Consider the following 17984-nt stretch of genomic DNA (forward strand, 5'->3'; position numbering starts at 1 on the left):
GTAGGATACTTCAGGAATCCAAAAGGATACTATTGGCCTTCAGTATGTATTACTTGCAGATGGATGACGTTTATCAGCTGTTCTTGCCTTGCCCAATCTTTCAGAGGACATTTTGCCAATGGATTGTGAGAAGCAGGTGCGAGTTGTTAGAGTGACAGTACACTGATGGCAGTGTTGCACCAACTGGAACTACCTGATTCCCATCCATATGCTGATACATCAGCTGGAGAGCCAAAGAGTAATCAAAGCCAAAGACTGGCTCACCTTTAACAATCCCATATGGCCAGTGCGAAAGTCCAGTGGAGAGTGGAGACTAACAATGGACTATCATGGCCTGAATGAAGTCACACCACCATTAAGTGCTTCTGTGCCAGGCATGCTAGAACTTCAATATGAACTGGAGCCAAAGGCAAATAAGTAGTATTCTGTAATTGATATCGCCTATGAATTTTTCTCAATCCCTTTAAGAGCAGAAAGCAGGGCACAGTTTTCTTTCGATTGGAGGGGCATCTAGTACCTGGAGTTGACTTCCCCAGGGGTGGAAACAGAGTTTTACCTTCTGCTATGGTCTGATCCAGACTGCACTGGAACAGGGTAAGTTCCTGAACACCTGCAGTATGATGATGATATCATAGAGTGGGGCAACACAGCAGAAGTTGTTTTGAGAAAATAAACCAAATCCTTCTAAAAGCTGGTTTTGACACGAAGCAAAGTAAGGTCAAGGGACCTGCACAGCAAACCCTGTTCTTAGGAGTAAAATGGCAAGATAGATGTCATCAGATCCCTATGGATTTGATCAACAAAATAACTTAAATCTCCACCAACTAGAAAAAGGGAAACACAAGCTTTCTTAGGTGTTGTGGGTTTTTGGAAAACGTATATTCTGGATTACAGTTTGACTGTAAATCGTCTCTTTCAAGTGACCCAGACGAAGAATGATTTTACATGGAGTCCTGAGCTACAAAAAGCCTTTGAACAAATTTAACAGGAGGTAGTTCATGCTGCAGCTTTTGGGCCACTCCAGACAGGACAAGATGTAAAACATGTGCGCAACACTGCAGCTGGGGAGAATGGCCCCACTTGAAGCCTCTGGCAGTGTCTCGCTCCAATTTATAAGACGGTTCTTTTAATATCTGTATACCCGGCATGAGATTAAGAAACAAATGTTCAAGTGTTAGTCCAACCAGTTTATTATAAATCCTAATCAGGAAGACGGGGAAGGGAAGGAGGGCGATAGAAAAGATAGGAAAGAAACAAGAATTGTGTAAAGCGGGGATAGAGTCACCACCAGGATCCAGCACCGATCCCGCTGCACGATGTTTCGAAGGTCTGAGGCAAAAACAGCAGGTGGAGAGCAGCAGCAGCAGCGTGGCCGGCCTTGGGCAGCAAGCAGGTAGCAGGAAGAAGTCGCAGAGCCAATCTGGGAGGAAGCAGCAGGACTCAGATAGCAGGCCCAGGGGAGTCCATCAGCATGCAGGAATTCTGTAGTGGGGAATCTGATGGCAGACACCTTTGTTCTTCTTCAGCATCATGGTAGAGTGCAGAGCAAGTCCAGGAGGGAGAGAAGCAGGTAGTGAGGCAGAAATTTCTTCTTCGTGAGGAATCTGTTGCCAGAAAACCTAAACCTCATTGTTTTTGATTCCTCTTTTATCCTTCTTCTGCCAACGTGGCATTCCTGGGCGCGTGGGTAAGAGTCATGTGCAGCGCCTCCTGAGATGGCCATCTTCCTCGAGATAAGCCCACACAAAAGACCGCTTCATGGCCATTAAGCTGTGTCTCTCTCTGTGTCTCTCTCTGTGTCTCTCTCTGTGTCTCTCTGTCTCTCTCTCTCTCTCGTTGCGTCTGGCCTTGTCCATCTTTGTCCCTCAGACAAAGGATTTCTCAACCCTTGCCCAGGACTTGCCTGGACTTGTTCATCTGTGTCCCCAGAAAGCTTTGAGACAATGATGTAAAAGAATAATCTCTTACAGGCAGAAAGCACCAGGGGAGACTCAAGTTTGATCCCTAAGGTTTCGAAGTCGGAGATAGAGGATCCAAAGCCTTTTACAGTGAACACAAAAAACACACTGAGCAATACAGTCTGGGTTATTTCTACGTTGGGAAAAGGCATGGTTGTCCAACCTTTTGGCTTGCATGGACCGCAGTGAGTGAAGAGGAATCATCTCGAGCCTCATATATGATATTGTTGAAGTATATAACTAACAAACTTTTTTAAATTATTTGTATTTTTATGGAAGTATTTAAAACTAGAGCAACTAAAACATAAAACTAGTGAGATATTTAACCGTGTTTTCGTGAAACTAATGCATCTGGTTCAGTGGAAGTATTTCGGTTCTTGGTGAGTTCTCCAGGTATTTTTTGATCAGAGATTTTTGATGAAATTCTGCTCTCCCTGTCCTTCACCCTTGAAAACAGTTTAGTAAGAGACATTTTTCTCTGATCACATAGGTCTTATAAAAGTCTAGTAGAGAGATGTGATCAGATTTTTCTTTGAGTTAAATCTCTGATTGCTGTTCTATATGTTCAGTTTGAAAATTCACAAGTAATATATTTATATCTACTGAAAGTGGGATGCTTGGCAGGGAAGAGCTGCTGCCACAAGGCATGGATTAGGGGCTGGGCCTCAGTATGAGCAGGGCCAAACCACATGTGGCCCATAGGTTAGGAGTGTCTTGGACGTGTCTGGGCAAAGGCAAGCCTATACATGATCTTGGATTCACTTGGTGAATCCACCACTTGGGTGGTGAGACATTGCTTTACAAGTGGGTTGTTGGGTGGCAGGCATTTGTTTTGTTAGCTGGGCATCAGTTGGCAGGTGAGTAATTACATTGTGGATATGTGTCTGTATATAACTGTGGTTTTTATTTTTATTTTCTGTCTTAGTTTTTATTTCAACTCATGATTTCTATTTTGTTTTCAGTTTTCTTCTCCGTCTCACCTGGGGAAGAGTGAACAAATGGTTGTGTGGTGTTTAGTTGCCTGTCAGGTTAAATCACAACAGAATTGGACATTCGGTGCAAGTTCTGTATGGGCTTGACCTGTAATTGTTGCAAGATAAGATTTGTGAGATCCTTCTGCTTTCTGCACCAATTTTCCAAGCTGACTTAATACATTTGTGATTTGCTGTACTGGCTGATTTAAAAACAGATCACTGAAACTGATAATGAGGGAGGAGGGGAAAGTTTTTCATATTTTTTACCAACTTATTATTTGAAAGGATGATGCTGCTCATTGGTAAGTGTGAAATGCTGATAAGAGTCTAATGAGGTATTCACATTGCAGACACATTGTAAACCACATGCAAGCGTTTTTGTGTGAAGGCAAAAGAAAAATCAATGTTTCTTTACATTAGAAAAAGAATGATATCAGGAAAAGGTATTGCTGTTCTGAGAAAACTAGATCTAATAATAAAAGAGTTAAAATGGGTTATTAATATAGTCAGTAAATAAAATTTCCACAACGTTTTAAAGTTATAGTTGTGTTTTTATTCACTAACAGTCCTTCAGAAGTCTAGCCATCCACAAGTGCATCAAGAAACCAGAAAAATCAGAGAAACAAAACAACAACAACAACAACAAAAACCCACACAGAACTATTCAGAATGATCTGGAGGATACTAGAATAACATTAATAAATAAACTAAGTTTAACTTTTGGAAAAGCTTGCATTTTGAGTACATATATAATAATAAAAAATCCAAGAGGTATATGCTTTTTCATGAAAGATAGCAAAAATGAGGAAAATAGTTGTCATTTACTCTCTTAATTAATACTATGTACTTATACTGTATATAATCTTTCCATGTTTTTGTATAGGAAAAGCATAAGCAGGAGTTAGAAGAAATGAGAAAAGCTGGACATGAAGCCTTGAGTATTATTGTTGAAGAGTTCAAGGTAAGTGAGTTAAGATGGCACATTTTCCAGTGTCATATTATATAATGAATGTGCACTACAGATGGTCTTCTTTAATACTTTTGGTTTTGGTTGCTCAGCCTCTTTCATTATAAAACCATTTTGTTGGTTGCTTCCAATTTAGACTGCTTGACCTTAAATTTTACATAGCATGTTTTCTCTCTCTGCACTTCTCTTAAAGGGGAAACTTCAGATAAAATATGTTAGCCATTTTCATTAATGAAAAATAAATCTGGAATGAAAGAAAAATGCTTAGTCAATTGTGTTAAACTTTGATTTTGATTATTTAGTGTGCGTCTACATTTTGGACCTCCTTGGCTTCGACAAACTTCAAACTGTAACCTCACAGAGCAATTGAGCAAGTTTTTTAAGTATGTAGAAGTAGAAATGAATCACCAAGAGCATCCACATTGAAAGCCTACCCTTTGACTTCATGCTACAGATATAATAGGCTACATTCTGCTGTGATCATTCCATGAGCTATTGAAAGACTACTTCAAGAATACCAGCTTGATGCTAGGTCAGGGGCTGCAGATTTATGGAACATCAGCCCTCCAGAATAACTATGTAATTAATTCAGGAAGAAAGTAGTGTTTCAGCAGTAATAAAGAGTTGCCCAGTTGTTAGCAGTAAGCAGTTGTTCAAGTGTTTAGTGGTATTGTACTGACAGTAGTGTGTAGCTAGTAGAGTTAGACACCTATCATCGTCTGATAGCCAAGTGCATTATTTAACATAAACTAATCAATTAATTAGTTTTATTCATTAGTGAATTAAATATTTGATTATCAGAAAAGTTGCATATAATATATTTAGATGTAAATAATCTCAGCTATATTTACCCCCATCGAGACACACACTAAATGTTTTTTTGTTTTGTTTTGTTTTAACTGCTGGTTTGTTTGTTTGTTTGTTTATATGGTTGTTTTTTTAGCATTGGGTCTTGACATCTTTATGCTCTTCTCTATGTTTTATGGTCAGAGGGTGCCAGGCAAATGTAGGGTGTCAGCAAAGAATATAGTACTTTTCTAGACAATGCGTGCCTGTTAAATTTCAAATAAAGGAAATTATGTTAAATTTGTCTTCTATTTTGTTTTTAAAATTGACTTCTTTTTGATAATTTATTAAATACAGAACATGCATTTTATGTGACTTGCCTCATTTTTCTTTTTAAATGACTTCAAAAGATTTGGGGCTAAATGAAAATTTTATTCTGTATTTTAAAGACCTATTTGGCTGGAGTGCTCTATCTCTCCATAGAAAAAAGATTTTCTCTGAACAGTTATTATGGTACAACATGAAAGCTATCTCTGAAATGCCATGTCATGCAGTATCACGGCATTTCAGTCTGTGCTTTCTCACTCGGCCAACTCGTCAAAGACATGCAATTTTTAGTTGCTCTTTAAACTCTATTAGTAATGTAGATGAGAGAAAAGGGAAGCTTTAATTCCTAAATGTGAAATTTTATATACAGAAAATAATAGTAAAAAAATTTAGAAGATCTTAATGATCTCTTTATGCCATTTAAGGGATAACTATTTTCCTCTGCAAAAACTGTACATTCTGGGTATGGCTTAATTATTATCAGTCAAGTTTGCACAGTAAAGTCCATAAAGTGACTCAACCCTTAGAATGAATAAGAAAAAACTGATAAATGGCATTGCATCTTAATGGCCATTCTGTTACTGTTTTCCATGTCATCAGAATTTTATTCCTTTTTCTTCTGTCAAGTCATTTATATAAAACAATTATCATCACAGCAGTTTAGGGGAAAAAAAACACTCAAAAATCTACAAGCAAAGTGCAAACTTCGTTTTCCCACTGATATGTGACAATTCCAGTTTATACACAGTAGGATTTAGCATATAAAATTTCCTATACTGAGCTATGTTTTTGTGATGCCTGAATTTATACCAATACAAGAACTGAATGTAGTTGGAAAGAAATTTGCTTTCATGAAAGTAAACTTACGACTAACTAAGTCCTCTGCAAATATCCACTAATGTTGCTTTACACTTTAATCAAAATGTGTGTCAAGCATAATCAACCATTTGTTGCCTTTTAGATCTTTTTGAACTTTTAATGAAAGGTACTATGTTATTACTGATATCCTGAAGAACATGATTTTGGCATCAGAGGTGAATCAGTAGAAATATAGATTAAAAAAATTGTCAGGGTTTTTGAGGATAACATGTTTTTATTGGCTTGGAGTTTCTTGCAAAAACTTTCCAAAATATCTTTGAAGTGTGTTTTGTATTCCATGAGGTAAATATGTCTCTAAAGTAAAAATCGTTTGAAAGATATACATTTTTTTCCTTTTTGTTTGTCTGCACTTGGGCCAAAGATCTGTTTTCTGTAGCACCTATGTTTTCTTTAACTTATGCAATAATTTCAGCTATAAGTCTCTATATTGATTATCAGTTAGAAATAGCTTCCTTTAGTGTGTATAAGTACCCCAATGAATATTCAAAAAGTGATACTAATATTTTATAATATTAGGGAAAAAAAGCTTGGGTAGCATATGAGTATATCCTGAGTAAAAATAAGGAAGTTAGAGTGTGGTTCTTTCAAATGATGATTTATTTTTCCATATATGCGAAATGTTTTTAATTTTGCATTCTGTTGCTGGATATTCTGTACAGTTCAGTAAAGTGCACGTGAATGCACATGCACACAGGTGCACACACAGATTTCCTGATGTTTTTTGTTAATGTCCTTGTACTTTGACTGACTTCCACTGATACACATTTGAGTGTGTGTTTCCTGGGAGGTGTAATTTTATGTTTAAAATTACACAAAATTTCCATCTGCTTTTATTTGATTTGTGGTTGCAAAGATCATGCTTGGCCCATGGAATCTTACACTGTGCCGAGAGGATGTGGAGTTCTGTCAGCCAGTGAAATATGTCTGGCTTTTTTTTTTTTTTTCTTCAACAGGTTTCATGTGCTTCTCTTCTTGTGTGGCCTCACTATTCTGAATATATTTAACAGAAATACTTGCCCTCTCTATCTTCTGTGTGCTGCTTGCTTTTAAGCAGCCTATGTATAAGAAATCTGAGATCCAAAAAAATGTCAGTCCTGACTGAAAACAAGGTAGCGTTACATAGAAAGGTACTTTAATAGTTGCACATTCCAAAATTCATAACAGCACTCTGCGTTCTGGTTATACAGAAGTACTAGTTGATGTGCAGTTAATAATATACATCCCTGTTCATATATATGTATGTGTATATATATACATATGCAATGTATATATATATATAAAATTTTTTGTTTATTTCTTTTTTGCAGTCATTGCTACAGTGTACAGTTCAACAGCAAGAAGCAGCTACTGAAAAACAGTATATACTAGCAATTGAAAAACATTCTTACAAATGTCAAGAGCTTCTTAATGCTCAGGTATGTATGTGCATTTACAGAAACTTTTATGATTGTCTTTTAGTTTCAGCTCTTTTTTGTTTGAAAAAAAGTGTGCCTTTTGGAGCAAAGAGGATGACCAGTCTTTCATTTTGTATCCTCAATGTAAGAGTAAACACAGTTGCTTAAAAATGCTAAGTGCATGATAACTCTGCATCTGTTGGATTTGAAAGTATTTTATAGCATTTTAACCTCCTTACAACAGATTCAAGAATAGCAAAAGTATTGTTCCTATAATCTGTTACATTTGCATCTCAAACCAGTGTTCAAGAAGTTCAAATTTATCTGGGTATCTACGTGAGATAGGTGTTAATTGGTGTTGCGTTTTTTTGTTTGTTTTCAGTAGAAACCAACAACATAAGAGTTACAGTGTACATAAGACATAATGCCATGTTCACAGTTCAAATAATGTCTGCATTTAATGCAGCTTACTCTTGGATCTCTGAAGAGGTTTTGTTTACAAACTTAAAAGAAACTTCATTCACCAGAGTCGAAGTTTGCCATCTTTATTTGTTATATGTGACTGGAATTTTGAAGCCTAATCAAGCAGACAAAAGGGCAGAGAGAGCTCTCTGGTAGAACTACCAGACTTTATAAACTAGAATTTATTCTGACTATACATTTTTTGAAAGAGTTCTGAAAAATGTTTACTATATTTTTATTTGTTAATAGATCAGTTCTTAAATGTATATTTCTCTGTTTTACTATTTCCTTCTGTTCAAATGATTTTGTTCTAACACTTACTGAAGATTACTGAAATGATTACTTATGATTATACGCCAAGTTGTTTACCATTCTATGTTATGGCATTGTGCATACATATACATATGTATATGTAAAATAATGAGTATTTATATCCATACCACTTCAAAGAATTTCTTTGCTGTAGCAATAATCACAAGGTTCAAGTATGTTCTGTACACAAACTCAACTTCTTTTTCTAGCTTCTTTTAATATTCTTGTCTTGAAAGCAATATTTGGCTTTCAAATTTTAAGCACTCTTAATTCCCTCTTAAATTTTCTGCTGTTTTATTTCCATTTCCATAAAATCAAGATTGTCTCACTTAATGTATTGATTCCTATATTTCCTCCTAATTCTTTGCCTTAATATTCCAACCTCTCCTCCTTTGGTAAGGAGGAATGACTCTAGCTTGTTTTAAACCTGTCATTATTTCAGTTTATTTCAGTTTCAGATTTTAAAGCTGTCTTTTATCAGAATGCCTGTAATGGAGATGTGTGTTGTTTGTCTGGAGAAGTACTGATAACTGCTGCTGATACTTGTATAGTATTGTATGTTTCAGGCTAGAGGAAGATATGAAAGGTCTAGTTATATCTCAGTTTCCTCCTAGACAAATTCATCTTTGATTTTGACATGCAAGATTTTTCAGCATACTGACTAGCTAGAGCTACTGTTATAACCTTCTCCAGGAGGGAGCCATCAGCTCCTCAACAAAAAATATCCTTGGTTCTGAATCTTCTTTCAGAAGAAGTCTTTTTCACTGCACTCCTCTTTTGGTTCTGTTTTCATAGGACCTCTATTTAAGACCTTGCTAAAATTGCAAGAAATTCTTCAGGGTAAAATATTCTAGCTATTTTCTGTTGTGGTCCTTCTTACAGGTGCCTTCTCCACAGGTTCTAAAGTCAGAAAGTTCTGGTCTGTTTTCTAGTTTAGTTTCATTTGCTTGAAGTTCCTACGTGTGTGTTATATAGTATTCTTTCTTCTCTCAGTCCGGAAAAGCCTCAGATTTTGGATGTTAACGTTTTCAAAACCTCCTGGGATAGTTTGCACTGTTGTTAAAAAAAAATCTGCTCAAGTTAATTTGATCAGTGCATTCCCTGACTATACTAAACTGTCTTTCACTGAAGAGTCCGTTTATATAGATGTTATGACTACCCATTGCTCTTGAAACAACTACTTGAGATATGAGTTGTCAGCATCACTTATTATCCAGTTACTGTTAACAGATGCTGGGTAGTTATGCATCTACCCTTTTTCTTAGTTCATTAATGTCAGTCACTTGTCTATAATATCCTTTATCACGTGTTCCTTAGGTGTGGAGCTTATGGGTCCTCACTTTAAATCCCATGCCGGAATGTGCTGAAAGAATCAGTTCCCTCAAATTCACTGATGGCCACTGTGATGGGTGCTTCCTGAGGCACAGTCTCTAGTGTTGCTGTTTATTTTCCAAGGGAATGTGCTCTCAGATCTACATATCAAGCAGCAAAGCAAGTGTTTCCATGGCATTTTAAGATTCGTGATGGTGCTGGTCAGCAAACAGGGCAATAAGAACTTCTTTTTGCCAGAAAGCAGTCTGGTTAGATAATAAATATTTAGGAAAGCAGTGCATGTCAGTTGTATACATATAGTGTTTGAAGATTACAGAGGAAATATCACTGGCAAGCAAGTGTCAACTCAAGTGGGAAAATCACAAATTTCATGTTTTTCTGAGGCACGCATTTGATGTTGCCTCCTGAAAATGAACGCCAGCTTTAATCTTTTGTTTGCACTTGTGTGTTTTACAAAAATGAAAATCTTTATTAGTCTTTCAACTTTGTTTGAATCTGCCCACTATCTCAAGCTAGTTAAAAGGTGATTTTTTCAGTCCCTTTGCGCTTTTAATTTAGCCGAGATACTGTCAGTCTCAACAAAAAAATCTTATTTGGATATTGCATTTGCTAATCCAAGTTTTCAGATCTTCCTTGGATTCATGAAGTTTGAGATGAAAGCAGCTCTTTAGTGTGATTTTTACTCTCTGACTTTTGCTTATGTAACAGAATTTCCACTTCTTATTATGAAATAGTCATCTATTCTTGCCAATACTGAAAAAATAAGTAATGTTGTATGATTTTTCTTCTTTATTATTTTTCTGTCAGCTATTGTTTAAAAAAAATATTTTCCACATTTTTGCTATCCTTCATTAGTTAACATTTTGCTGTTTATAAAGCCTATATTTTAGGAATCCATTTTGTCTTATTTTATCTGGTGCAGTGGAGCAATTGTGAATAACTCATACAGTCTGCAAAATGAATTGAATCACAAAATCAGAAGAGCTAGTGAACACTTCTCATTCATGTTTTCACTACCATCTCTTATCTCTGTATTTTTAGGGCAGTTTGGGGACCATTTTAATAGTCTTTATTACTATGCACTCTTTATGAGAAAACTGTTTTTAGTGTAAGACAACTGAATAGCTTCTTATTCTATTTATAAACAGTAACACACAGTTACAGCAAAAGATTTGAAGCTTGATACTGTTGTCTTGCATTAATATCAGCCTCCAATGTGCATCAAGTTATTCAGATTATTCTGCATGCTGCTGAATTGAGTATTAAGCTTAGTTGTTTTATTACCACTGTTGTAATTTTCCTTTGTATTGTATTAACTTCTCTTTTTAGTAATGTTTTGCTGGTTTCTGAGCTTCCTCTTAGAAACATTTTGCTGCTTTGTTAGCCACTTGGCCCACATACTGGCAAAAAAGATACAGTTCAACCATACAATAATAGGTTATAATTTGAGGAAGTGGGAATATGTAACAGATGTTGGAATTTTTAGACAGATTTTCCACCTTGCACTGCCAAACGCTCAGATGCCACTGATAGTAAGGACAATGTAAGAAGCTAGTTATGATTACCAGATCTTGACGCTTAATTTGCACTTAGTTTAGCAGAAGTGAAGTATAAAAGAATATGCAGGTAAATGTAGCTAGCCTTTTTACAGAATCAGGAAACTATTATTTTTTTATGACTGCCTTTTTCCTCAGGATAATGTTTTGAATTGGTAGCAATAGACATGTTTTGCTAACTTTACAAAGTCCTTCTGTTATAGCTCTGTATTTTGCTCATCTCTCTCTTAAATGGAGATAAAGGGATTTTTCCCACAGCATGAGTTATTTCTTCTTACTGATAGATTCCTTCATGAGATTGAAATAAAAGTAGAATTTAGTGGGCTAAGGTTTCTTGTTAAAATAGATGAACAAATTTGAGTCACTGAATTCTTAAAAAGCCCAGTTCATTAGGTTATGGTTTCTTCAGTGCTTGCTAACTGTTTCTGTAGATGATTTTTCTCAGGTTTTGAGAACCAGTGGTTGTCCTACGTAATGCAGACAAAAAAGTTTTTGTTACATTGGAGATGAGAGATTAAGTCTTATTATCACTGTGGGTTTTTTTTTATAAACTACTCACTAGAATGCAGTTTCATGAGATGAAAAATTCTGTTAGAATTTTTTTATGAGAAAAACTGGTCATTCACCTGTGGCATAGCTTAGAAATACAGAAGATTATGCCTTAATATACTTAATATATTTCTCAGAATTATGTTATGAAAGGAAGATTCCAAGCATCATTTCATTACTGTGTGAATTTATTTTCCTGAAATTAGAAAATATGTAAAGGTGCAGGTTTTGATGACACATTAGAAGGAAGGGACACCATCCTGAGAGAGACCACAATGAACTCAAAAGGTGGGCCTGTATGAACCTAATGAGGTTCAGCATAGCAAAGTGCAAGATGTTGCACTTGGGTCAGAGTAATCCAAATACGTACAGACTGGGAGAAGAAATCCTTGAGAGTAGCTCTGCAGAGAAGGACTTGGGAGTCTTGGGGGATGAAAAAAACTAAACATGAGCCAGCACTGTGTGCTTGCAGCTCAGAAGGCCAATGGTATCCTGGGCTCCATCAGAAGAGGGGTGGCCAATAGGGGCAGGGAGGGGATTGTACCTCTCTATTCTCTGTCTTCAGGAGGCCCCATCTGGAGTACTGCATCCAGGTTTTGGGCCCCCAACACAGGAAGGATGTGGAGCTGTTGGAGAGAGTCCAGAGGAGGGCCACAAAGATGATCAGAGGGTGGAGAACCTTCCCTACGAAGACAGGCTGAAAAGAGCTGGGCTTGTTCAGACTGGAGAAGAGAAAGCTGTGAGGACTACTCACCGCAGCCTTCCAATATTGAAAAGGGGATTATAAAAAGGAGAGGTATCAACTTTTTACTCACATAGATAGTGATAGGACAGGGGGGAATGGTTTTAAGCTCAAGGAGGGAAGGTTCAGATTGGGTGTCAGGGGGAAGTTCTTCCCTGAGAGAGTAGTGAGGTGCTGGAACAGGCTGGCCAGAGAGGCTATGAATGCCCCATCCCTGTAGGTGCTCAAGACTACGTTGGATGAAGCCCTGGGCAACTTGTTCTTTTACCAGATCTGGAGGTTGGTGGCTCTGCCTGTGGCAGGGGAGTTGGAACTTGATGATCCTTGGGATTCCTTCCAATCCAAGCCATTCTATGATTCTATGAATATAATTATATTCTGCAGGGTACTGCAAATAGCACAACCTTTTTTTTCTCAGAGTGTTTGGATAGTCACATTAACTTTGTTTGTGCTGTGATGTTGTTTTTTCAGTGGCTACTTTCCATAATTGAATATGTCAGGTTGGATACTCAGGAAGAGTGTTAAGGTGTTAGAACAGGCTGCCCAGGAAAGTGTTGGGGATGCCATCCCTGGCGGTTTTCAAAAGAAGTAAACCTGGCACTTAGGTTTAGTGAGCATGGTGGTCAGCTGTTGGACTAGATGATCTCAGAAGTCTTTTCCAACCTTAGTGATTCTGTGATTCTATTTGTGCAAATCATGATGCACAGATCACCAAGTTCAGTGTAGATAAATTTGTTAGCTGCTATTCATAGTTTATGTAATAGTAGTCAGTAAAATAACAGATCTGCGGAAACATAAATTGGATACCTACCAGTTATAGTAAAATAATTATAACATTGTTGGATAAAATCCTTTTCTCACATCTTTTTCCACGAAACTGTACAGGACTAAGAAAGGAACTTTTGACATTTTTAAAAAGCATTCCAGTAAAAGCGAGACACCCTATTTTCCATTTTTCTTTAAAGTTGCAATTTAGGATTAATGGGACTATGTAATGGTTATAGCTGTACTAAATTGGATTTAGTTATTAATTATTTTAATAGTAAAAGAAGTCATGCCTACTTCGGCAGGGGAGTTGGACTCAATGATCTCTAGAGGTCCCTTCCAACCCCTACAATTCTGTGATTCTATGATTTCATTCATACCACATATTTATCATACTATATACTGTATCACCCTTCAATAGATATATATTAAAGATACATGTCATGACTCTTCAGAAATTAATTTAACATATAAAAATAACAAAAATCCTTGACTCTTGCTGCCATGATTAAATCTGTTTACAATGTGTTCTGTGACTCACATTTCAGAAAAAAAAAAAGATTTTTTTAAATTTCTTTTTTACAGGAATCAAGAAAAACCACAGGACCTCTGTATTTATATTTGAATCTACATCAAACAATTTTCATTTGGAACCATTGCCTAGAAAACTTCTTTCAGGGCGGAAAATGTAACCTATTTTTGAATGCCTTTTGTTTTAAGTTGCTACTTTGCTTTAAGTTGCTGTCCTTACTGCTTTCTGGAGAATGGGGTAGAAGTGATAGTACATGTATCTCTCCAGTTTGGAATATCACTTTTCAGAAAGATATGTCTTTTCTTTTGTTGGAAAACACTGTTATATGTTTTATGGGCCTTCTTGTCCCACTACAGTTTTACTCTTCAGAATTTTCACACATCAGTATTTTGCACTCTGCATTCAGTAACTCTCCAACCAAGGAATAAGAAGGTGCAAACAATAGCTTTGTAAGAAAGTAGGACAGATAGGTGACTAAGCGGTATGTGAATTTAAAGATTTTAGAGCTGGCTCAGTATCTCTCCATAATATGCCAAATAGCTTACATGCATTATATGTATGTGTAGCCTACCAAACTTAGACTGTTAGAAATAGCATGTTTCAATATACAACAATCTTGTATATTCTACTAATAGGGACTAATTCACCCACTACATTCCCAGTTTTTTTTTCCTACCTTCAGATAATATGTAGCTATATCTTCATCAATTTCTATTTCTGCAGTTTAGTCAGAGAATTAATATGGTATTTTTCTTGAATAATGGATAATTAGATTGAAAATTCAGGCATATTTAGACTTCTTTTTTCCTATTTTCTGATCCTTGAATTGTTGATAAAGAAAAACCTTACCTCAGGTTCCATTTAAAAGCTTTATAGGCAGTCTTACAGTCTAGACAGGTTAGGTACTTTTTCCAAACATAAGACTCCATAAATAGGTATCCATCATAATTTTCTTAGAAAAATTGGAATAGAAATGGTTGCTTTTGTATGGACACTATTTCCAATGAACTCATTAGCCCACTGACAGGAGACTGATCACTGTTACTTAAACAGTTTTATTAGTTTTTTTTTGTTGGAGAATGGACAGTTAACAAGTACAATTACCAGGAGGTCTCAAACTGGACATGCAGATAAGACTTAAAGTGACCTTTTCAATGCCTGGAAATCCAATGATTGTATAGATAGTTCATATCAGTGGAAAAAAGGAAATGTTGAATGAGAGAAGTGGGTTATGAGACAGGTTTGCTTACCTATAGGCATTTATGTCTGTGATCTTTTAAGCACTGGTGATCTTTATAGATAACAAGCCTTTGCTGTATTTGAACAAAACTACAAGCCAAATAAACAAATGCAAAACATTCCATTACTTATAGTTAGCCAAAAAATACAAGTGTGTGTAAAGGCTCTCAACAGAAGAAGATTTAGGTTGGATATCAGGGGAAGTTCTTTATCAAGACAGTGGTGAGGTGCTGGAACAGGCTGCCCTGGGAGGTTGTGGATGAAGATACATTTCAGTTAAAAAATAAATAAATCTAGTTGTCCAAATAAAAATTTTGAGGCCAAGTAAGGAATTATTCAAAATGTTTCGCAGGTCTAGTACAAGAGAATTTGCTTTTCTGGGTTGCATGGATAGCTGTTGCAACATCTGTGATAGTATACTGCTGGAAATTGAGATGTGAGGGTAACTGCTTATGGAAGGGTTAATCCACATGAATAAAAATGTATATTGTAATAGGAAAGGACTGCCAAACTATTCACAAAAAGTTTATAATCTCAATCAAATTATAATCTTGTACTCCCTCGAGATACAGGGAAGCTTTGTAATGAAAAGAAGTTGTAACGAAATATGCCAGAAATCATTAGCTTATAGCATTCTAAATGTACTTAGAAATAGTTAATTTTAACATCTTGAAAAATCATGAGTGTGTATCTATACACAGCTACAGTTCTTAAAAAATTTATGTGGATTCCATAAAATACAAAATGCTATATATGTAGATTTTCTAATGTACCTTGGAAATACGAGAACCTAAACTAAATTAAAGTGATCACACTTGAAATGACAGTTACAGCAGCCTTCATGTTTTTTTGTAACCTTACTCAATAGACTTGTTTTGTGCTTATTGGTGAGCAAAAGCAGTATTTTGTATTTCCCTTTCTGCTTCCAGAAGCAGATGATTTATATTATACTGTTGTCTGTATCCCCTTTAGTTTGGTACTGTGTCTGACTGGGTCTAGCTGTTACTAAACTCATTACTGTCACAATGGCTGGCTGTTGTAACTTTTTCCTGTTTTGTTCAAGTAAGCAGTTGTTTATTCTTTGCAGCAAAGGAGATTTTTTGTTTGTTTCTGCAGAAATTTATTAAATATTAGAACATTTGAAATTTTCATGTAATAAAAATTAGTCGATCTCAATTTCTGTATTTTCAGGATTGCAATCTACTATAGTCTTCTAAAAAAGTAAAATGCTATGTAAGTGAGGTTATGGTTGTACATAAGGCTGTAATCATAGAGGTCTCTACTCCACTGTTAGGAGAAAAGATACAAGTTGTCTCCACGGTCCATATAGATGTGTTCTGTTTTGTATCAGTGCAAATCTCTGTATTATTTCAGGACTCGGGATGAGCCTGTATGTTTTCTTGTCAAAATTTTCTTGATATGTGTATAAGTGCCCAGAAATATAAATGTTGAAAATCACAATTCCTTGGAGAGTGTTGTAAAATACAAGGGCAGCTCTGAATGGCGGTTTTGCCTTCTATTTTATTATGTTGGCCCATGATGTCAGAGGCAGATGTTGGTGGTATGACAGTATAGGTTGAACTTTCCCACCATATTGTTACTGTGCAAGAAACGGAAGCAGAGGGCCAGTCTGACAAAATGAAATCTGATCTTGAAGTGCATATGAAGCAAAGTGTGTCACTGAATTCTTCCATGCAGGAAAAAATGGCACCCATTGACATTTGTCAACACTGAACATTTATGGAGACCAAAATGTGGATATTAGCAAAGTAAGGCAGTGGGTAGTGTATTTTGGCAGTGGCAACAGCAACACTGGGTCACTTCCACTGGTGCAGTTTTTTGTGGGCATAGCACGCATAATTTTGTTCATCACTGGTGAAAATGCATGGCTAATGGTGCCAACTATGTTGAAAAAATAGTGTTCTGTAGCTGTGCGTTTGCTCTGTCAAACGGTGTTATCATGCTGTTTATATCTATTGTAATTCCCATGGAAATAAATTGGAGGCATTACTTTCAGAGTAACATGCATACACATGGAAGCTGGTCCATTATGGCAAATTGAAATACACCATCTCTTCATATCTAACCTAGAAGTCAGATTGAACTGAAATACTGGCACCTGTTAGGCTAGTAACTCTAATCTTGCTTACAGAGTTTACTGTGATTTAGTTGTGTTTTAATTAGAAGTGATCTTCTTTAATAAGCACTCCTTAGAGAATTTCTCTATGATTCTTAACTGATAGCAATGAATTTTGAAGCTTTTAGCTTACATAAGCGAACTTAAATTAAATGAATGTCTGATTCAAATTTGCATATATTTGTTTTCTATTGTGTCATTCTTTTAAACAAGTGCGAAGTAACAGATTTGTCATCTGTGCAGTCAATAATAATTGAAAACATCTTGCTAATGAAATTCATCCATTGTTTCAACTTTGAGTTGATGAGGAAAAAAAAAATCTATAAATGCCCTAAATAATACATTTAGTGTTTGAAAATACGAAATCCACAAAAATAAATTTAACTTACTTATAATTAAGTATAAGCACAAGGTGAATTTTGCTGCTAATTCCACAGGTATTTACCATTAGCATGCCTGCTCATTTAAGACCTATTTTAAATAAATTCATAAGGAAATGCCTCTTTACATATTTACCCTGGAAGGATTGTTAAGTATTGTTATTTTATTAAGTAACCTATAGGTCTTCTATTCTACAAGTGTAATTTTTTTTTTCCAAAAACAGTGTTGCATTTTGGAAATGTATTTCTAACTGCTGTTAGAGTTACTTCTAACTAAACAATAATAAAATTCATGAAAGATCAATGGCAGTTTTTTAGAAATGCTGATGAAAGGACTATTTGTCTGTATTTGTGTAAAAGTGCTGAAGTGTGCAAAATATAGCTTATAAGGTTATGATATATCAACTCAATATCTAACAAAATATACCGATTTGCTAATAATTGTCAATAAGCAGTAATAATCTACAGTTACATTTTTTAGCTTTGGAGAACAACTTGGTTCCTGCAAACAATACCCCTGTATTTCAGATGCTTAGAATCACAGAATCATAGAACCACAAGGTTGGAAAGGACCTACAAGATCACCTAGTCCAACAGTCCTCCCATTACCATTACCACAAGCTACTAAACCATATCTTGTAGCTCCTCATCCAGACACCTCTTGAACGCTTCAAGGGAGGGCGACTCCACCAC

At 36.0% G+C, this 17984-nt stretch overlaps 1 protein-coding gene across 7 annotated transcripts in view; it reads left to right on the plus strand.

Annotated features, from left to right (window-relative positions):
- Positions 1-17984, plus strand: part of CCDC91 (coiled-coil domain containing 91) — a 182910-nt gene that overhangs the window by 60653 nt on the left and 104273 nt on the right. For all 7 annotated transcript variants that reach the window (XM_085233717.1, XM_085233727.1, XM_085233762.1 and 4 more), the window contains 2 exons: positions 3816-3893; positions 7199-7306. In XM_085233717.1, coding sequence (XP_085089843.1) covers positions 3816-3893; positions 7199-7306 — 186 coding nt within the window. The remainder of the gene's footprint in view (positions 1-3815; positions 3894-7198; positions 7307-17984) is intronic.

This window comes from Meleagris gallopavo, chromosome 1 (genome assembly GCF_905368555.1).
Source record: "Meleagris gallopavo chromosome 1, MGAL_WU_HG_1.1, whole genome shotgun sequence".
NCBI lineage: Eukaryota > Metazoa > Chordata > Aves > Galliformes > Phasianidae > Meleagris > Meleagris gallopavo.